This window comes from Acomys russatus, chromosome 32 (genome assembly GCF_903995435.1).
Source record: "Acomys russatus chromosome 32, mAcoRus1.1, whole genome shotgun sequence".
NCBI lineage: Eukaryota > Metazoa > Chordata > Mammalia > Rodentia > Muridae > Acomys > Acomys russatus.
In genome coordinates, this window is record NC_067168.1 from 45,557,919 (window position 1) to 45,579,545 (window position 21,627).

At 50.6% G+C, this 21,627-nt stretch overlaps 1 protein-coding gene across 1 annotated transcript; it reads left to right on the forward strand.

The window, feature by feature from the left end:
- The first annotated feature begins 4,723 nt into the window (after positions 1-4,723).
- On the forward strand, positions 4,724-20,115 carry Slc25a38 (solute carrier family 25 member 38). Its single transcript, XM_051140549.1, has 7 exons — positions 4,724-5,034; positions 9,579-9,700; positions 11,044-11,128; positions 14,491-14,670; positions 14,907-15,081; positions 18,041-18,207; positions 19,683-20,115. Exons 1-7 carry the CDS (start codon positions 4,921-4,923, stop codon positions 19,803-19,805), a joined length of 966 nt encoding a protein of 321 aa, XP_050996506.1. The 5' UTR covers positions 4,724-4,920; the 3' UTR covers positions 19,806-20,115.
- The last annotated feature ends 1,512 nt before the right edge of the window (positions 20,116-21,627 follow it).

Here is a 21,627-nt window from a genome sequence, read left to right on the forward strand (position 1 = left end):
GGAGAGGTATCTGAGAGCTTTACATCCTGACCCACAGGCAGCAGGCAGAGAGAGAGAGAGAGAGAGAGAGAGAGAGAGAGAGAGAGAGAGAGAGAGAGAGAGAGAGAGAGCTTGTTGGGCCTGGAGTGAGCTTTTGAAACCTCAGAGCCCACCTCCAGTGGCACACCCCCTTCAACAAGGCCACACCTTCTAATCCTTTCCGAACAGCTCACCAACTGGGGACTAAGCAAATATATGAGCCTCTGGGGCCCTTCTCATCCAAACACCACAAAACCCACCCAGCGTCTCCTTACATCCTTCTCATTGACCATGCACATAGGGTTTCATTACTTTGACATTTATCAAGAATTATTTTATGATGCAAGATACCGTTTCCATTTACACATGAAGGTACCAGGTGGCTTCTGCAGGGGGCTCATCACATTGCTCAAAGCTTCTTCATCCTCGCTCTCTTTCTCTGTTTTTTTTTTTTTTTTTCCTTCCTGCTTCCTTTCTTGTTGTTTTTGTGAATCAGCGAGTTTAGGAAGGGTTGCCTAGAGCGGTACCTGGGTGAAGGGCTATTTGCAGGAACATGAGCAACTGCCACTGACATGTCAATGAAGAAGTTTCTCTCCACCAAGACTTCTGTAGTCTTCATTTTTTAAAAACAGTTATTACTTAAAAAATTATTGATTATGAATGTGGAGGGCAGGGTGGGAGACAACTCACAAGAGTTGGCACGTTCCTTCCGCCGTGTGGGTCTCAGGGATAGAATTCAGGCACCTTCACCTTTGAGCCGCCATATAGGCTGACCATGCAGACTGAATCCTTGATTGTTTTTTCTGGTTGTTTTTTTCTATGAGTCACTGGGAGAAGTACATAAAAATATCCAACTTTGGTTATGGCTTATTCACTTTCCATTTTAATTCGTGTTTATTTTTACTGTATACTTTGAAGCCGTTATTGGATATACACAAATAAAGGATTATATTTCTTAAATAGCTTCTTTTGTTACTATGAAATCCCCTTCATGTCCAATAATACCTCTTTTGGGGGGGGCGGCTTAAGACAGGCTTTCTCTACATAGCTCTGGTTGTCCTGGAACTCACTGTGTAGCCCAGGATAGCCTTGAACTCACAGAGAGCTCCATGTACGTCTGCCTCTGGAGCACTAGGATTATAGGCGAGAGTCATCATGTGTGGACCAATAATATTTCTTCAAAGCAAGATTGAGACCAGCCTGGGGTACAAACAAAAAAAAAAATTTAAGGAAAAAATAAAAATAATTATTGTTATGGCAAGAGGTTGCCAAACTGGAGTCTTAGAGTAGGGTATTACCAAGGCCAGCAAGGCCACTGCCTTCTTCATAGTCTCTGCACTTCTCTGATAGGACCCTGCAAGCAGACGGCCCTGTGTGCAGCACCACAGACAAGTCTGCAATGTGTGTGAGAGTTGAACAAAGCGGAGGGTGGGGGTATGGGGTGCGGGTGAAGGGGGGCCGGGGGTGAGGCTGGGGGTGGGGGAGTGGGAGGGAGTGGGGGGTGGAGGGGGCCTCCCCTGGACATTTTACCAGACTGTAAGCTTCCAGGATTCCTTTCTTTGTCTCCTGCTCAGATGCTTTTTGTTTTGTTTTGTTTTGTTTCAAGGCAGGGTTTCTCTGTGTAGCCCTGGCTGTCCTGGAACTCGTTGTGTAGACCAAGCTGTCCTGGAACTCACAGAGATCCTCTTGCCTCTGTCACCCTGAGGGCTGGGGTTACAGGCATGCACCGCCACGCTTGGCTCACACCAAGCTTTTCTGATGGGACATAGCCAAGTGCCTCCCGGCTGCATCACTTCCAGCTGACCTAAGCTAAGCTCTCTGAACTTCAGGGGGCCATGGGTAAGACGGGGATGGGACAAAACAGGCCGTCTCTCCTGCCTGCCCACGCTCGAAGCCCTTATGTAACCGGTCGACTCCTTTTGCATACCTAAAAGATGATTCTTACTAACGTAACCAAACAAACAACAGATAACTGCTATAAAACGAGGAGTAAGCGATCTGTTTGCTGCTTCCAATTCTATACATGTTAAAAGGAGTTGGGGCCGGCAATCCGGCGGCAGAGGCAGGCGGGTGTCTGTGAACTTGAGGCTAGCCTGCTCTACAAAGTGAGTCCAGGCCAACTAAGGGTACCGGTAGGGTGAGGAGTTGGCTTTCTTGTGCTCTATCGCCACCTGCTGTTCACTGACTAGCTGTACCACCGGCTGCCGAGTTGGGAGTTCATTTCTCTCAGTGTGCAGCCATGTGCCCACTTGCTCAGCCACCCCTCCCAAACATGCCAGTTAAATAAGCCATGGTGCTGGAGAGGTGGCTTAGTAGCTGAGAACACGGATGCTCTTGCAAGAGAACTTGGGCTTGGCTCCCATCACCCACACCCACTCCCCCATAGCTATTTTAAAGCAGAGAAAAGCCATAGTGAAAAGCAGAGGTTTGATTAATGTGTCAACGTTGTGAAGAGGAACAATTAAAGGGGTCTAGAGACTCCCACTTCCACTTTTAGGGTCCTGACACGAGGCCTGGGTTTAAATAGATGGCAAGCGGTATGCGGAGCCCTGGAGGTGCACACAGTCCTGCTCAGGGTGTGGTCCTGCCTCTCATCACGGTCTGGGCTCCGTCTCCTGAGTGCTGGGATTAAAGGCTGTGCCACAACGCCTGGACCTAAGCTTTTCTTTACCTGAAACTTGCTCTGTCCCAGGCTGGCCTTGAACTCAGAGATCTGCTTGCCTCTGTCTCCTGGGACTAAAGGTGTGCCCGCACTCCAACCAGAGTAGCCGTGCTGCTGGGTTAAAATTCCTCTCCAGTTTGATATGAACCCTGTTTTGCTCACTGCCACATTCCAGAGCCCAGGCTTCATTGATCTGCTGGGTAAGTGAAGCCGCCCGGGCCTGAAAGATCATTAGGAACCGGGGAGAGCTAGAGAGACGGCTCAGCAGTTAACAGCACGTACCATTCTTGCTAGAAGACCCAGGTTCAATTCCCAGCATCCACCTGCCAGCTCCAGGAGGTCAATGCCCTGTTTTGGCCCCCATGGCCTCCCATGGGGTTCAGGGGACCCTGAAATGGATTGTTGGGACTATGGAATTGATTAGAAGGACAGATGGAGAGATAGTATCATGGCGGGAGCTCATGAACCAGACACAGACATCACGGCTTCACAGCGTCATGGTGTCACGGCAGTGCTCTCAGTGGAGGGCCAAGGGCCCACGTGGCAGAGGTGAGGGGTTTTTCTTAGACCTATCGGAGGATGGGGGAGGTTTAATAGCTGTTCTGCTAAGGTTAGTGTTACTGGGATGAGACACCATGACCAAAAAGCAAGTTAGGGAGGAGGGGTTTGTTTGGCTAGCCCTTACTTCCACGTCACTGTTCATCATGGGAGGAAGTCAGAGCAGGAGCTGATGCAGAGGCCAAGGAAAGATGCAGGTTGCTAGCTTGCTCAGCCTGCTTGCTGGCTTGCTTGCGTGCGCGTGCTCTTTTTCCTCCTCCTCTTTTTTTTTTTTGACAGGGTTTCTCTGTGTGGCCTTAACTGTCCTGGAGCTTACTCTATAGACCAGGCTGGTGTTGAAGGATTATTATTAATATTTAACATTGTTGAGTTGTTTTTTTTTCGAGACAAGATCTTTTTGTGTAGCTCTGGCTGTTGTGGACTCTGTGGCTGTCTGGCTGTTGTAGACCAGGCTGGCCTCTCAGCGATCCACCTGCCTCTGCCTCCTGAGTGCTGGGATTAAAGGTGTGCACTACCACGCTCAGCCTTGATACATTTTTTAAAAGATTTATTTATTTATTATTTATACAGTATTCTGCCCGCATGTGTGCCTGCACTCCAGAAGAGGGCAGCAGATCACATCATAGAGGGTTGTGAGCCACCATGTGGTTGCTGGGAATTGAACTCAGGACCTGTGGAAGAACAGCCAGTGCTCTTAACCTCTGAGCCATCTCTCCAGCCCTAATATTGATTCTTAGGGTTATTGAGGCAGTGGTTATTTATTCCATTATTATATAAATAAATGACACAGACTCCTGTTAGATTTTAAATGTGCCTAACACTGGAACTGGGCAGATATTAACCCCCTAAACTATCTTTTCTAATCTCAGCCCAAATCCCATAAATTCCTGCACATATTCCAATCGGGGCTGCATCGCTCCATCACATTGATGACCCCCAGAGCAAACTCCTTCCTGACACATGCTTCAGCTTGTGCTAACCCATGGCGACTGCTGCTTTCTTCTTCCTCCTCTCCTGTTCCTCTCCTCTTCGTCTCTCTCTTGACCCCCATCCCCAAACCTTCAGTCTGTCTACCTCTCTTCTGTCCAGTCCAGGCAGTAGGCAGCTCTATTTAGCCAATCAAGGATAATTTGGGAGGCAAAGTTCACAAATGTATTTTCAGGTACATGATAACCAGCTCATGAAAGACAGCAAGCCGACCTTGGGGAGCAAAATAGTTAACATTAGAAAACATAGTTCCGCCGGGCATGGTGGCACACGCCTTTAATCCCAGGATTTGGGAGGTAGAAGCAGGCTGATCGTTGTGAGTTCGAGGCCAGCCTGGTCTACAAAACGAGTCCAGGACAGCCAAGGCCACACAGAGAAACCTTTTCTCGAAAAACAGAAACGAAAACAAAATAAAAAACGGAACTCAGCCAGTCACCCATTTCAAAAAACGCGTTAGCTACCAAAAGAAAAGCGCCAAGCCAGAGGCAAGTCTTTAGGTCTCCAACTGAGAACCGCCGACTCTGTAGTTCTGTGTGTAGCCACCAGGTGGCGACAAGAACTCTACTCGGCGCCGGATGAGCTACGACACCGGAAGCGGAATCTCGCCTTCTTGACTGGTTCCTCCTGCTTTCCCCTCCCCCGGAAACACAGAGCGGCTTGCCTCGGGTGCTGAGGCCCGTGGCGGTCGGGGAGGGATGGGCGTGAGCGCGGAGCCGCGGAGCCTCTCAGTCAGCGGCGCCGGGCTCGCGTCCCCCATGATCGAGAAGGCGCGCTCGGCGCTGCTGCCGCCGCAGGACGTAGAGGACACGGTGGAGACGCTCATGGTGAGCCGGTGGGGACCCGGGCGGGGACGGCATTGTGCGGTAGGACAGTGCTTCTAGAACAGCCTAGTCCTGGAACATTCCAGCGGTAACGGATTAGGGCGCTTCCGGCCGCCCGCAGCTGGACATCTTCCCCGCCCCGCCTTCCTGCGGACTGCTGTCTCCGCTTCGGCGCGGCTCGCGAGGGCCACGCCCCCTCGGTCGGATTGGCTGCGCCTCTGGGTTCCGGGCTGCCATTGGTGGAGACGGGGGCGGGGCGGGGCGGTGTCTCCGGCAGCCTGGGCGGGTCCTCGCCAGCCATTGGCGGAGGCAGGGCGGGTCAGGGCTGCGACGCTCCCTAGTGGGGCGAGGACGCACTCCTTTTGAGATACCTTTTAAAAATTCTTAGCTAAGGCTGCACAGAGAAACCCTGTCTCGAAAAACGAAAATAAATTAATTAATTAATAAGTATATTAATTAATTAAAATAAAAATTCTTGTCTTTTTTTGAGTCAGGGTCTCAACTAATGTAGCCCAGGCTAGAACTTCCTATTTATACCAGATTGACCTTGAAGTCAAAGAGTGCTGATACTAAACGCGTGTGTTCCCCTATGTGTGGCTCTTTTTGAAAATAGTTGTTTTTCTTTTTCTTTTTTTTTTTTAAAAAAGGATTATTATTTATACAGTATTTTGCACACATGTATGCCTGCAGGTCAGAGGAAGGGACCAGCTCTCACTATAGATGGTTGTGAGCCACCGTGTGGTTGCTGGGAGTTGAACTTAGAACCTTTGGAAGAGCAGCCAGTTCCCTTAATCTCTGAGCCATCTCTCCACAACAGTTTATTTTTCGAGACAAGGTTTCTTTGTGTAGCCTTGGCTGTCCTGGACTTGCTTTGTAGACCTGGCTGGCCTCGAACTCACACAGATCTGCCTGCCTCTGCCTCCCGAGTGCTGGGATTAAAGGTGTGAATCACCATGCCTGGCTCAGGATCATCTTTAAAACTGTAAATTGGGCCAGGCATGGTGGCACATGCCTTTAATCCTAGCAGAGGCAGGAGGATCTCTGTGAGTCCAGGACAGCCAGGGCTGTTACACAGAGAAACCCTGTCTGGAAACAACAACAAAACCAGAAAACACAAAACAAAAACCCTGTCTAAAAAAAAAAAAAACAGAAGGAAAAAAAAAAAAAAAAAGATGATCCTGACTTTAGGATTGGAAGTAGATTGGAGGGTCAAAGAGTTGAGGTAAATGGGTGCTGGCTGTCAGCAGGGAAGGAGAGGGGGGACCTTTGACCGGCTGGCTGGAGGAGGTGCACTGAGAGCCGATAAGACACAGAATGAACAAGTTAGGAGAGGCCGGGACCAGACTGTACGTTCACTTGGATGCAGCACATCGAAGAGCAGCGGTGAGGGAGAGAGTTCAGGTTTGCAGATGTCACCGAGGGGCCTGTGAGACATCTGAGTGAGTGGCAGTGGGTTTGTCTGGAGCTCTAGAGAGCGCTTACGTGTGGATGGAAGGATAGAAATGAGAGAAACTGGAACTGGCTGAGGGAGAAGGGAGCCTGGCTCAGTGGCAGAGGAGCAGCGGTCAGTGGAGGGAGAGGGGAGCCTGGCTCAGTGGCAGAGGAGCAGCGGTCAGTGGAGGGAGAGGGGAGCCTGGCTCAGTGGCAGAGGAGCAGCGGTCAGTGGAGGGAGAGGGGAGCCTGGCTCAGTGGCAGAGGAGCAGCGGTCAGTGGAGGGAGAGGGGAGCCTGGCTCAGTGGCAGAGGAGCAGCGGTCAGTGGAGGGAGAGGGGAGCCTGGCTCAGTGGCAGAGGAGCAGCGGTCAGTGGCCAGAGAAAGAGAGGAAAACATAACGAGAGGATGGGGCTCTGTAACATATTGTTCCTTTGTCTGATGTAACTGTCATCTCAGAGGCTCACTGCCTCTGTCTCCTAACCTCGGCCTAGTCCTAGAAGCCTCCATACGATCTTACCTAGGCCTAGATGTCTTCAGCCTGTGCGGCGTACTGCTGAATAAGCTTATCCTTTCTAGCTCTTTCTGAACTCTGGCTTCCTGGTTCAATTCAGCTGTTCTGGCGCAAACTCTGAGCTGATTCAAACTGGCTTCTCTCAGCTTCTGACTGAATTGCTCTGCTTGGCTTCATGCTAACTTTGGCAATCTGTTCTAATCTTCTGGCTCCTTCTTATTCTCTGGCTTGTTCTGTCTTCAATCTGTCTTTGTAAAACTCTCTGAGTAAAACTGCCTCTGAATTCCATCAACTGAACTGTCAGGAACACAGTTCCCCTGCACTGCCTCTCAACGCACTGACTTAACTGAACTCCTGAACATGACTGATTAGAACTCTGAGATCTGCAACCCTGTCTCCTGAGTGCTGGGAGTAAAGGCGTGTACCACCACACCTGGACTTAAGCTTTTCTTTTCCTGAAACTTGCTCTATACCAGGCAGGCCTTGACCTCAGATCTATTTGCCTCTGTCTCCTGGAATAAAGACATGTCTGTATACCAGCTGGGTTACACAGACCTAGGTCTTTGGATATGATTCTTGTCAGAGCAGCTCTGTTCTGAATTAAATTCCTCTACAGGGTTCATTGCTGGGGTGGAAGGAGAAGACGGCTCAAGACGATGTGATTTCTCCTGGCACACACCACGTTGTTGACACCCCTCATGCCCCCTCCTTCCCAATAGGCTGAAGAGGCTGATAGGGCAGACTGAGGGGTCGTCAGTCATCAGGACATGGTCAGGATGCAGTGGGCAGAGCAAGTCTCCTGGGCCTGGGGAGGAAACAGGTGTGGAGGACTGTTGACTTTGATACTCCTGGGGGCAGGAGGTTCCCATCGCAGGCAGAGTAGGCTGAGGAGCAGGCAGAATGAGAAGGTTGTGAAAACCAGTCCTGGGTGAGGCTGCCGTCAGAGGGCTGCAGACAAGGTGATAAGAGGTGCAGGCAGAGGGGAGCAGGGGTGGGGTGGGCTGAGGTGCCACCAGAAGAAACCAATACTGAGAGAGAGGCAGCCACTCAGAGTTCCTAGGATGAGTCTTCGGGACCCTCACTGGAGGGGTTCCGACTAGATGGCACAGGGGGAGTAGAGATGGCACAATGTGCTGATGGACACAGAGGCTCCGGAGCACGTTTCCAGGCAAAGAAGAGATGTCTCCGGAAGAGAGGGGCCTGGCATGTGAGGAGGGTGAACCCCCCAACACTACAAAGGCTCAGGTGAGGCTGACGAGCAGTTTTTTGGGACTGTTGGTTATCGGAAGGCCTCTGTGGAGAGGGCATTGGCTGCCAGCACAGATGTGTTGAAATACACACACTGCCTGCTTTTGCCTGCTGGCTTCTGAGAGCCCCTGCTGTCACCCAGGCTGTCCGCAGGTCCAGAATTCACCTCAGAACATATCTAGTCCCAGTAGTCTTGAAACTAACTCCAATTGTATTTGATGGAAATTAGGGTGGCTTCTCTTCTCTCTGAAATGGATACTGCAGATGGCAGACATTTTGACTCCTGGTGATTTGACGTAAAGAACTTCATGGCCATTGTAGGAAGCCACCAGGGCTACAGTGCCAGCTATTTAAAAAGTGGTCTATGGCTGTACCACCTGGAACACGCCTAATCTCATCTGATCTTGGTGGGGGAAAAGTACAGATGCCACTAAGTGAGGGAAGAGAAAGTCTCCAGATGGGCTTTACCAAGTGTCTTGTTCGAGGAGAGGGAGTTTTGAAGTGCATGTTCGCTGTCACTCATGATTCTGCTGCATTCCTGAAAGGGACACTGTTCTGGAAGCTCTAGCATCCTTAGCTGAGGCTCCTGGGGTGTGCCTGAGGAAGAGACTTCAGTGCTGCCCTCTGTATGTTGCCAGAAGATAAGCTAGTGTGGGTGACAGGGCAGGGGCTGAGGGCGGGGCCACATGCCAGCAGCGACTGCTCTGCAGAAGCTGTGTGAGCCCTGCTCAGGGCCCAGCCAGCTAGTGGCTGTAGAAGGGAGGCAGGGTGGTTGTTTGATTTTTGAGACAGGGTTTCTCTGTGTAGCCCTGGCTGTCCTGGAACTCCCTCTGTAGACCAGGCTGGCCTTGGAATCAGATCCAGCTGCCTCTGCCTCCCGAGTGCTGGGATTATAGGCATGTGCCACTGCTAGTGTGAAAGGCAGAGTGCTAAGCACAGAAACACATGGAGTGCTGGCAGCTGCACATAGTGGCCAAGCTCATGCTTTCACGAGTTTGGCTTGTTCCTGTAAATCCCTGCAGACCCTACAGCCAGGACGCCTGGGCAAACCAGCAGCTAAAACTACCAGCATAAGGAGATGGTCAGTAACTTTTCAGTCAGGACAGACAGGGAAGTGCGCCAAGGAGATGGGCACATTGCTCAGTGGAACCAGTGTTATTAGCAGTATTATTATTAGACTAGAGAGGCCCCTTTTTCTGTGCACATTTCAGGGATGGGGAGATGGAGCAGGGCCTTGACAGGCCCTGAAGGGCTCCAGGAACAAAAACGCAGGTGTGGTGTGTGGAAAGGAGCCGGGCTCAGCGGGCAGGTCTGCTGACGCCTGCTCTCTTGTCTTGCAGTTACATCCAGTGATCAAGGCTTTCCTCTGCGGCTCCATCAGTGGGACCTGCTCCACCCTCCTCTTCCAGCCTCTGGATCTCCTCAAAACCCGCCTGCAGACCCAGCAGCCCGCAGACCTAGGGTAGGCCATTGTCCTGCCTCATGGACAGCTTCTCAGTCACAGGCCTGTCTTCACCAGTTAAATCAACTTCGTTACGTTAGAGAAACACAGGCTCCTATTTCTGTTGTTATTTGTGTTTGCTTGAGACATGAGTCTTGTTGTGTATCCCAGGCTGACCTTGAACTTGGCAGGCCCTCTGCCTCAGCTTCTGAGTGCCAGGCTGTGTGCTTTACGGATACGGTTTTCTTTCTTTCTTTCTTTCTTTTTTTGTTTTGTTTTGTTTTTTGTTTTTTGAGACAGGATCTCTCTGTGTAGCCTTGGCTGTCCTGGACCCACTTTGTAGACCAGGCTGGCCTCGAACTCACAGCGATCCACCTGCCTCTGCCTCCTGAGTGCTGGGATTATAGGCATGCGCCACCACGCCTGGCGTTTCTTTCTTTCTTTTCTTATCTTTTTTTTTTTTCTTTTTGGTGTTTCGAGACAGGGTTTCTCTGTGTAGCCTTAGCTGTCCTTGACTCTCTTTGTAGACCAGACTGGCCTCGAACTCACAGTGATCTACCTGCCTCTGCCTCCTGAGTGTGTGCACCACCATGCCTGGCATGGATACGGTTTTCTGAAGAAATAAGTTAATAGAGTCTTATATACATACCCATTACAATTTAATTTTTGTTGACTAATGGGATCCTTTTAAACAGCTCTGGAGGACCTTCCTTGGTGACATTTGCATTTTCTTGTGCTGGCTTGTGACACTGTAACCATGCTGCCCGGTACTGGGGCTTAGGAAATAGCATTCATGTTGACTGTGTGTTTTGTGTGTCTCAGCACTGTGGGAACTACACACAGTGTATGTAAAGCAGAGTTCATCCCATTGTGGTATGAGTAGAGAGGTAAATACTGATGTGCCACATCCTGAACACATGGGAATCAAGAATAATTTTAGGAAGCAGGGCAGTGGTGGCGCACCCCTTTAATCCCAGCACTCCGGAGGCAGAGGCAGGCGGACCGCTGTGAATTCAAGGACAGCCTGGGCTACACAGAGAGACTCTGCCTCGAAAAAGAAAGACGAAAAAAAGAAAGAAAAAATAATTCTAGGACAGGTGAGATGCATCAGCTGGGAAAGGTGCCTGAGTGTGAGCCTAGGACCCACTGGTGGAGAGAAGTCCTGCACGCTGTCCTCTGACCTCCACACGTGTGTCCAGGCACACACACATTTACATACTTACACACACGACACATAATGAAATGTTAAAGGCGAACTCTAAGATGCAGTACAGAGATTCCTGTGTGTTTCGGCGTCTGAGAGTGGAGAGCTCTGCCATGAGGATGTGGCTAACATTTCTGTCGCTGTCCACTGTGTCCTTCAGGTCCAGGCGTGTGGGGATGTTGGCTGTGTTCTTGAAGGTGGTTCGCACAGAGAGTCTGTTGGGCCTGTGGAAAGGGATGTCTGCGGTAAGCTGCCTGCTGGGTCTGGTTCTCCTGCATCACGTATTTAATAACCGGTCTCCTCTACCTCCCCAGGGGCTCAGGGTACTCAGGCCACGAGACTATGCAGCCCCTCCCCGTCTGTGTGCATTAGCTACTGTTACATTGTTGGGACAAATCCTTGACAGAAGCAGCTTAAGAAACACTAATCTGAGGCTAGGAGAGATGGCTCAGAGGTTAAGAGCACTGTCTGCTCTTCCAGAGGTCCTGGGTTCAATTCCCGGCAACCACATGGTGGCTCACAACATCTGTAATGTGATCTGATGCCTTTTCCAGACTACAAGTGTACATGCAGGCAGAGTACTGTATACATAATAATAAATAAATAAATCTTTTTTTAAAAAAAGAAAAGAAAAGAAACACTAATCTAGGCCTGTGTGGGTGTGTAGACCATCTTGGTGGGAAAGGCTTAGCAGCTGAAGTTCTTGACAACTTTGTGGGATGGGCGTGAGGCAGCTAGTCACATCTCAGCCAATCAGGAAGCAGAGAGCCTTGGCTAGAAGTAGGCGGGGCTATGAACCAGTGACCCACGTCTAGCAACCACGCCTCCCACCTCCTGTACCGCAGCCTCTCAAAACAGCGCCAGCACCCGGGAGCCAGGTGTTTAAGCCCATGGCTTGTGAGGGACATTTTCCTTTCAAGCCATGTGGTTTTAGCTCCCACAATCGGCCCTGCTCCCAAAATGTTAAATAAAAACTCAGTTATCAGAGCACCCACAGGAGAATCACGAGGCTTGCGTTTAGGCAGCCCATATTTTACTTCCTGGTGTTGTCGGCGCACAAGAACTGTAGTACTGGCCGTGTGGTGTGCCAAAGAGAAGCTGGTCAGGGCTTTCTGGGGACAAGGCAGATAATCGTGACTAAAGAAGAAAAGAAAAATCACTCTTCAGCAGGAAAGAGTACTGTGGCCATGAAGTTGTGGTGAAGGAAGAGGAAACCCATGCTGTTTTTGTTGTCATGGTTCCGATTGGTCACAACCGCGGAGTGGAAGGCGCTAGGCTAAGGTGGACAGTGCACGGCGTTTGTGAATGGACCAGGAACACAAAATGTGGCCTAATTGATGGCAGTGTGCTACATCAGCCTGCATGAAGAGGTGGTCAGCGAGGGCTCTCCTAAAATGAGTAACCCAGGCACTGAGCACAAGTGAGATACAGTAACTGTGCCGGAAGCAGGCTTGGGCAGGAAAGGCCACACGGGGGGCTAACGCTGCTGCCATATTGCCGGCACAGCTGACAGGATTATGGAGAAGGGGACTGAGCGAGGAATCAGATTCAAAGCAGTGAGTCTCTCCTCTAAGGTCCATGGTGGGGCCTGCGCCATGACAGGGCAAGTAGACGGAGTGTGAGGCATAGCCACACCTGACAGGAGGTGGGAAGCAGACAGGCAGCCATCAAGAAGGGCTGGTGAGATGGAGGTGGGTGCTCAGGGTTAAAAGCATGCACTGCTCTTGCAGAGGACCTCGGCTCCATCCCAACACCATGTCAGGCAGCTCAGAGCTGCCTGCTGCCCAGAACTCCAGGGCCAGGTGTCCAGCGCCCACTTCTGGCTCTGAGTTCTCTCACACATGTACAAACTGTATACAGACACACATGTATACACATACTTAAAAAGAAATGTTTAAAAAAAAACAGGTAACTGTTAGGCAGCGGCAGGGGGCTCTCTGCCGATCCTAGCGGCTGGCCAAGGCTATCTAGTGAGACCCTGTCTAAAACAACAACAAAGCAAGGAACAGGGAGAATGTATTGTTACATATCAGAAGATGGAGAAAAAATTGATCAGATACAACAGCGTGGATATATTGGAAATATGCCAGAGCATTTCAGATTGCACATAAAAAGACAAAATTGTGGGATTCGATTGCCCTTGAGTGACTCTGAAGGTTGTGGCTCCTGCAGCAGCTTTGATGAACTGAAGAGAGCAAACCTGAATGGTGGTGGTCTGAGCAGTGTCAGAAATAAATCAACTCTGTCAGGGTGTCAGGGCTGTCAGCATCACCTGCTCCTCAGTCTAGCCATGGAGATCACATGGTTCGAACCCCGTGACAGGCATCAGCTCACTTAGAGCCTGACCTCACCCAGAGCCTGTGCTGATGGCCCCATGTCCTCACCCAGAGCCTGATCCTTCACCTCACCCCATATCCTCACCCAGAGCCTGAGTCCTTCACCTCACCCCATGTCCTCACCCAGAACCTGAATCCTTCACCTCACCCCATCTCCTCACCCAGAGCCTGAGTCCTTCACCTCACTTCATCTCCTCACCCAGAGCCTGAGTCCTTCACCTCACCCCATCTCCTCACCCAGAGCCTGAGTCCTTCACCTCACCCCATCTCCTCACCCAGAGCCTGAGTCCTTCACCTCACCCCATCTCCTCACCCAGAGCCTGAGTCATTCACCTCACCCCATCTCCTCACCCAGAGCCTGAGTCCTTCACCTCACCCCATCTCCTCACCCAGAGCCTGAGTCCTTCACCTCACCCCATATCCTCACCCAGAGCCTGAGTCCTTCACTTCACCCCATCTCCTCACCCAGAGCCTGAGTCCTTCACCTCACCTCATCTCCTCTCCCAGAGCCTGAGTCCTTCACCTCACCTCATCTCCTCTCCCAGCCTTTCCTTTCCACAAGAAGAGAGAGAACAGGACAGTAAGATGTGAGGACAAGGGAGGCTGCAGGCGCACGCTTTTAGTTACTGTGGCTTCTTGGTGACTGAAGCTTTGTGTTGGGTATTTGGACAGTGGAGACAGAAGTGTGGTGTGGACAGGACTCAGGGTTACCCACTGTTTGGCCACCCCCAACAAATAGGAGGGACTGTTCACTCCTTCCTGTCTCCTGTCCTGTCACTAACGTCTGTACTTTCGAAGTCTGACTGTTAGCTCAGCACTGGCTCCAAGGCTGGCATCCACTGTCAATGTAGCCTCGCCTTTGTCACCACTGTGAAAGTGTGCTGGGATGACCACACCTTTATTTCTTTGCCCAAAGGCTTTTCTGGCCCCCAGGACCTACCTTGCTGGAAGTACCAAGGCATTGGTTTCCACCCTCCACCCACAGCAGCCTTCAGCCACTAGAAGATGAAAAGTGATGTTTACACTACACCCTTGCTCTCTTCAGCAGAAAGATCCCAGTGGGTGGGTTGCCCACTGATTGCTAGAGCTTGCCAAGGGGGACTAACTTGCCCACAGCTGTAACTGCTTTGATCCACTCTTTACTGGCTGCTGCCTGTCCTGTCCTGCCCCTCCTCCCAAGGGTGCTCCCTTCATACCATAAACCCCCTCCAGAGGGCATCTTGCAGTCTTGAGTCTTTAATTGTCCTTCCTCCCTCTGCCTTCCCCTGCAGTCGGTTGTGCGGTGTGTCCCTGGTGTAGGCATCTACTTTGGCACTCTGTACTCTTTGAAGCAGTATTTCTTGCGAGGCCATCCTCCCACCGCCCTGGAGTCCGTCATCCTGGGCATGGGCTCCCGCTCTGTCGCAGGAGTCTGCATGTCACCCATCACAGTGATCAAGACGCGCTATGAGGTGAGTCTGGTAGTTTTAGAACCTTAGGGCGCTGGGCAGTGAGCACAGGTGTCAGCCCTCGGTGTGTAGTCTGACTTAGACTCAGATATGCCCAGGCAACTCACTTTTGTAGGCAGGGCAAGCCATATACGAACCAAAGCCTTGATGCCTTGGTGATGGTTCCTAACCTGAAGCCTGCTTGGGCTCCTGCTCAGATGCTGGCCTGTGTCAGTCACTAGATCTGCCTCCCTTTGTAGAGTGGGACCTACAGCTATGGGAGCATCTATGCAGCCCTGAGGAGCATCTACTGCAGCGAGGGCCACCGGGGCCTCTTCAGGGGCCTGACAGCAACTCTCCTTCGTGATGCGCCCTTTTCAGGGCTGTACCTGATGTTTTATAGCCAGACCAAAACCACAGTGCTCTGTGGTACAGGTAAGGGCACACGCACTGGGGCAGAGGGGCACAGAGAGACTAAACTATTGTTTTTAAAAGTTATCTGTATTACCTGTAGGCCTGGCTAGCCATCAGTTAAGACACAGACACTTGTTATATTTTAAGATAGCCTTAGTTAACCTGGGGCAGGGCAGATATCAGTCCTCTAAACTACTTCCCATAGTAGGGCCTCAAACATGGGATCCCTGCCTCAATCCCATGCCATCTGCTTCTAATAATTTCTATCAAGCTACCTCCCATCCATAATCCCAAATACTTGTTCATGTTCTTTATCTGGGCTGGATTCTCCATCCACGCCGGCCATGTGTTTCTCCTCCAGCTAACCCATGGCGGCCTTCCTCTCTTCCCTTCAGGACTTTTTCCTTCGCCTTTCTCCTCGTGGCCATCCTTCTTCTTCCCAGAATCCCTCTCTTTCTAGCCCTACCTATCTCCTTTGCCCTGCCAGGTGGGATGCAAAAGGTTGATCACAGAGACAGTAAGCAGTAATTAGCATCAAAATACATCAGACCATCCCCCAACACTAAACCACAGTGCTCCATGGCACAGGTGAGGGAGCATACACTGAGGCACTGGGCTTACAGAGAGACTAAAAAAAACAGTGCTCCATGGCACAGGTGAGGGGGCATTGGTGGGGCAGATGGTGCACAGAGAGACTGGGTGTTTGTTTTTTGTTTTTTTTGTTTTTTCCCTCTGGGATAGTCTTACAGTTTTAGCAGTGGAGCCACTTTGGGGCTGGGGGCTGGGATGCAGAGGTAGAGGTGGCAGACTCCGTCCTGCCCTATAGGCTTTGTGTCTTCAACAGAAAGAGGGTGGGCTGGGGAGAGACAAGTGTGTTTTGGCAACGTTCAGCAATAGCGTGCCATAGAGCCCAAGGGACCCTAGGACGGAGGCTTTGGGTGCAGCCTGTGCGTCTGTTCCTGTGAACCCTTGGTGTGATGTCCCATGGAACAGCTTGGGGACACTGACAGGTGTGGCTCCCTTTCCGTGTGCCCTGTTACTGTCCATTTGAGCCCTCCATTTGGGTGGAGGTTAGAACTGCAAGCTTGAGGTGTTTGCTGCAGACCCGTCCCGCCAGTGAGCTTGTGGCTTCCCGTGAGCCAGGTCTGGGTGGTGCACACTCACCAAACAGCAGAGTTGCTCGAAATTCACTCTGCAGAGTGGCCTGAGCTCAATAAGGTGTCTGGAGAACTGGGGAAGTGAAAATGCGGCATAGTTGACTGATGACAGCTGCAATTGGAGTGTTTGGGGAGACTGGCTCCTTCACCCCAAGAAGGAGGTATGACCCTGCAGGTCACAGCCTCACTTTGCAACAGAAATTTAAGATAGTTAGGAAACAGAAGTGGGGTGGTCGTTTTATTTTGAAAGCTGGCCTTATTATGTTGCTCTGGCTGTCCTAGAACTCACTATTGTAAGCCCGTCTGGCCTAGGACTCCTAGAGATAGTCTACACTGCCTCCAGAGCATTAGGACTAAGCTGACTCACGAAGCCTGGCCTATCTTATACAATTAATACACGCTAACTAAAAAATAATATTTCATATCCATTAGTTATAAAAATTGGAATTAATGAGTTATATTTTAATATTGGAAATGTATATTGGATCTTTAAAGCCAATGGTGTCGTTGAGGAATAAAAACTCAAGTTCACCTACCTAGAGGCAGTAACAAGGTAAGAGAGCCCACACCTGCACTGTCCAGTCAGAGGGTGCTCACACTTGTACTGTCCAGCCAGGGTGCCCACACATGCACTGAGCTCATGTCCCGACGGAGAAGCCCCAAAGGCTCACTAGCTCAGCTGACAGCCCAGGAGGAAAAGTCCAAAAAACCCAAAGGCCAAAGCCTTGCTATCTCAAAGCCCCAAAAGCCAAATGCCTAGGAGCCGAGGAGCTCAAGAGCTAGAGAGCTGCGAGCCAAGCTAAAATCCCAAGCCCAAAGAAGTGCCAAAGACCCAGACCTAAAGCCCCTTCTACCTCTACACGCTGGCTTAAATACCCCTCAACTCAAAGTCCCCCCTACTCTTTAATCCCTGTCAGCTGGCTTCTTGCTCCGCCTCTTGACTTAGGGTTAACTTTATTAAATCCTGTGTGCAGAAAGCTTTTGGGTTAAAGGCGTGTGTAAGGCCAGTTAAACCACACCTTATCACCTGTTTACAATAAACAGAAAGTTCTTGGATTAAAGGTGTGTTAGGGCTCAATCACAAGAAACAGGGATTTATAGTTCAGTCTCAGGGACCACACTGTGATCAAAGATCCTATAACAGGGCGTTCACACCTATACAGTCCAGTCAGAGGGTGCTCACACCTATACTGTGCAGTCAGAGGGTACCCACACCTGCACTGTCCAGTCAGAGGGTGCTCACGCCCGCACTGTCCAGTCAGAGGGTGCCCACACCTGCACTGTCCAGTCAGAGGGTACCCACACCTGCACTGTCCAGTCAGAGGGTGCTCACACCTGCACTGTCCAGTCAGAGGGTGCCCACACCTGCACTGTCCAGTCAGAGGGTGCTCACACCCGCACTGTCCAGTCAGAGGGTGCCCACACCCGCACTGTCCAGTCAGAGGGTGCTCACACCCGCACTGTCCAGTCAGAGGGTGCTCACACCCGCACTGTCCAGTCAGAGGGTGCCCACACCTGCACTGTCCAGTCAGAGGGTGCCCACACCTGCACTGTCCAGTCAGAGGGTGCTCACACCCGCACTGTCCAGTCAGAGGGTGCCCACACCTGCACTGTCCAGTCAGAGGGTGCCCACACCCGCACTGTCCAGTCAGAGGGTGCCCACACCCGCACTGTCCACTCAGGTGCACAAAGCTCCTCAGCCACAGACACTGCCATCCAGACACGTCGCAGTACTGTGGTGGCGGTCAGGTCTGCCCTGAGCATACTGGTCATGTATCTGAACGATGTGAGTTGTGTAACCTCTCGCTGCCCTTGTGTTTCAGACCAGCTGGACGCTGCTCTGATGCCCCTTGTTAATTTCAGCTGTGGGACACTTGCTGGCGTCCTGGCTTCACTGGTGACACAGCCTGCAGACGTCATTAAGACCCACATGCAGCTCTCCCCAGTGAAGTTTCAGTGGCTTGGCCAAGCGGCCACACTCATATTCAAGGTAAGGCTGCCAAGTGCGGCTGCTTCTGCATTGGGGGTGTCTCTAGAGCATGGTACACACCCCTCGCGGTGTGTTAGCAACGTGGGGAGTGTCAGAACTGTGCGTTCCCAGGGGCTGCAGACAGAGATGGCTCAGCAACCACGAGTAGTGCTGTAGCAGGGTGTGGTGTTCAATGCCAGCACTCGGGAGGCAGAGGCAGGTGGAGCTCTGTGAGTTCGAGGCCAGCCTGGTCTACAGAGTGAGTCCAGGACAGCCAGGGCTGTTACACAGAGAAACCATGTCTCAAAAAACCTTTAAAAAAAAAAGTGCATGCTGCCCCTGCAAAGGACATTATAGCTAGCACCTTCTATCTGTAACTGCAGCCCTGACAGCCTGCTCCCTGGCTTGGCAGACAGCCTGGTCTGTATTTTGTATGCTGGTTGGCAATTCTTTGCAGTGTATAAGTGGCACAGCTGGGTGAGCATAGTAGTGCACAGCTATCACCCTAGCTTTGAGATCTGTGAGCGGGAGTGTCATCTCAAAGCACACAAACAAACCAGAACAATAAAAACAGAACCACACACACAACACCCAACGCTGTACACAGCAACCCTGCACAAAGATTTTCAGCTAAGGGAGGTCCCAGTAAAGAGAGTCTGTTAGCTGCCTGGGTCTGGTTTTAATCTCTTGTACCCCAGAAGAGTTTTTTTAAAGATCTTTTTTAAATGCCTTTAATTATATTTATGTGTATCTGTGCATGTGAGCCTGTGGAGGCTAGAAGAGGGTACTGCATCCCTGGGTACTGGAGTGAAAGACGATGGGGAGCTGCCACGTACGTGCTGGGAGCACACGCTGGAAGAGCATCAAGTGCCCTAGCTCCTGAGCTTTTTTTTTTTTTTTTTTGAGACAGGGTCTCTATTATACAGTTCTGGCTGTCCTGGAACTTGTTATACAGTCTGTGCTGGCCTTGAACTCACAGAGATCCATTTGTCTCTGCCTCCTGAGTGCTGGGATTAAAGGCATGCGCCACCACTTCTGGCTCTTTTTTTTTTTTTTTTTTTTTTCACTTCTGGCTCTTAAATATTCTTTTCTCTCTCTCTCTTTTTTTTTTTTTTTTTTTTTTTTTTTTTTTTTTTGGTTTTTCAAGACAGGGTTTCTCTGTGTAGCCTTGGCTGTCCTAGACTCGCTTTGTAGACCAGGCTGGCCTCGAACTCACAGCGATCCGCCTGCCTCTGCCTCCCGAGTGCTGGGATTAAAGGCATGTGCCACCACCGCCTGGCTCTTAAATATTCTTTTTTAAACTCAGAACTCAGTAGTGCAGATCTCAAGAGGTGGACTTCAACAGTTAGAGTAAAATTGGGCCCATAAGTCACAGGTTTAGCATGACATTAAACACCAAGATTCTGAACTGGACTAGCAGACTGTGTGGTGACAGGGTATAGTTAGCGTCCTTGCTGCTTTGCTTCTGAAGTTTTTGACACTTGTTTCCATCACAGAACCATGGGCTGCGCGGCTTCTTTCATGGTAGTGTTCCCAGAGCCCTACGCAGAACTCTGATGGCTGCCATGGCATGGACTGTGTATGAAGAGATGATGGCCAAGATGGGCCTCACGTCCTAAGGAGAGGGCCCGGGAAGGAAGATCTGCTGCCTTGCTTGGTTCCTGCCATGGCTGCGGCTCACTCTCCTGGAGTCAGGTGACGTGCTGTCTGAAGAGCCAGGCACAAATGCCGTTGCCTTAGTCCCAGTCCCCCATTCGAAGAGAGGACCAACGGATGACTAGCGCCTCAGAAGTGGAGTCACCAGTGCCCATAGCTCCATGCGCACTCCCAGTCAGCACACGTGGAAGCTGGGAGTTGAGTTTGGCTGCCCCACAGAGCTGCTTAAGGGGCGTTTCTAAGAGAGACCTCTGCCAGGTTGCTCTTTGTCAGCCACCTTCCCTCATCACAGGGCTCCTTAGATATGTTGGTAACCAAAGAACCCGACAGTAGAGAGGCTGTGGGCCTCCTGCCCTAACTGAGGCCAGGAGTCTCAAGGAGGGAAGACTGGACCTCAGAGAGCTGTTGTGCACAAGTGAGATGGCTCAGAGAGTAAAGGTGCTGGTCAGCCGGCGATGGCCTGCCCTGGATCCCAGGACCCACATGGCAGAGGAGAGAACTCTCTTCTACCAGTTGTCCTCTGACCTCCAAACATGCACAGTGGCAAGCGCCCATGCCCAAAAGTACATAAATGTAATTTTTTTACAAATAAAGACATCAGCAAGCTGGAGATTGTCTGAAGTGACAAAAATAAAATGAAACAAAACAACCCCCCCCCCCCCAGGATAGCCATTAAGTCTGTTCTTAGGGAACCACTGGTTGGCCCCTGGAAATGGGCACAATCACTTCCTTCAATTGTACGTTTTCCATAATTGAAATTCAGATAATAAAGTAAAGCATTTTGACTGAGAGCTGTTTGAAAAACAGAACAACAAGCCAGGCGTGGGGAGGCAGGTGGATCATTGTGAGTTCGAGACCAGCTTGGTCTACAAAGCGAGTCCAGGACAGCCAAGGCTACGCAGAGAAACCCTGTCTCAAAAACAAAACAAAAAAGAAAAACAGAAAAACAAACACAGCAGAGGGAGGAGGAGCGTGCCATCAGTCCCATCACTTAAGAGGGCCAGGTGGATCTCTGGGAGTTCCAGATCAGCCAGGGCTAGCTACACGATCCCATCCTGGCTTTTTTTGTTTGTTAGGTTTGGTCTTTTTTGTTTTGTTTTTGTTTCTCGAGACAGGGTTTCTCTGTGTAGCCTTGGCTGTCCTGGAACTTGCTCTGTAGACCAGGCTGGCCTCCCAAACTCACAGAGATTTGCCTGCCTATGCTTCCTGAATCCTGGGATTAAAGGCATGCACCACCACCCAGCTGGACCTGTCTTTTAAAAAAAGAAAAAAAGAAGTTCTGATTGGTAAACCTAATTAGTATGTCTCACTTCCTGAGGATAACGAAGTAGTCTAGGGTGATTTAATTTTTGACCTGCCATGAGTCCCTAAAACTTAATGTTAAAAAGGCAGCTTTTGGGGGCCAGAGAGATGGCTCAGAGGTTAAGAGCACTGATTGCTCTTCCAAAGGTCCTGAGTTCAATTCCAGAAACCACATGGAGGCTCACAACCATCCATAGTGTGATTTGATGTCCTCTTCTGGCCTGCAGGTGTACATGCAGGCAGAGCACTGTATACATAATAATAAATACATCTTTTTTAAAAATCAGCTTTTAGCCAGGCATGGTGGTACACTTGGTTAAAACAAGCATTCAGGAGGCAGAGGCAGGTGGATCTCTGTGAGTTCAAGGCCAGCCTGGTCTACAAAGAGAGTCTAGGACAGCCAAGCCTATACAGAGAAACCCTATCTCAAAAAAACCTAGAAAAAAAATCCAATTTAGTCCCAGCACTTAGCAGGCAGAGGCA

What these genes read in the sequence shown, in the direction of transcription:
- Slc25a38 (XM_051140549.1), top strand. Translation starts at nt 4,921, where the DNA reads ATGGGCGTGAGCGCGGAGCCGCGGAGCCTCTCAGTCAGCGGCGCCGGG. An exon ending in TGATCAAGACGCGCTATGAG is followed by an intron (nt 14,671 to 14,906) that starts GTGAGTCTGGTA and finishes CTCCCTTTGTAG; the next exon opens with AGTGGGACCTACAGCTATGG. An exon ending in CGGCCACACTCATATTCAAG is followed by an intron (nt 18,208 to 19,682) that starts GTAAGGCTGCCA and finishes TTTCCATCACAG; the next exon opens with AACCATGGGCTGCGCGGCTT.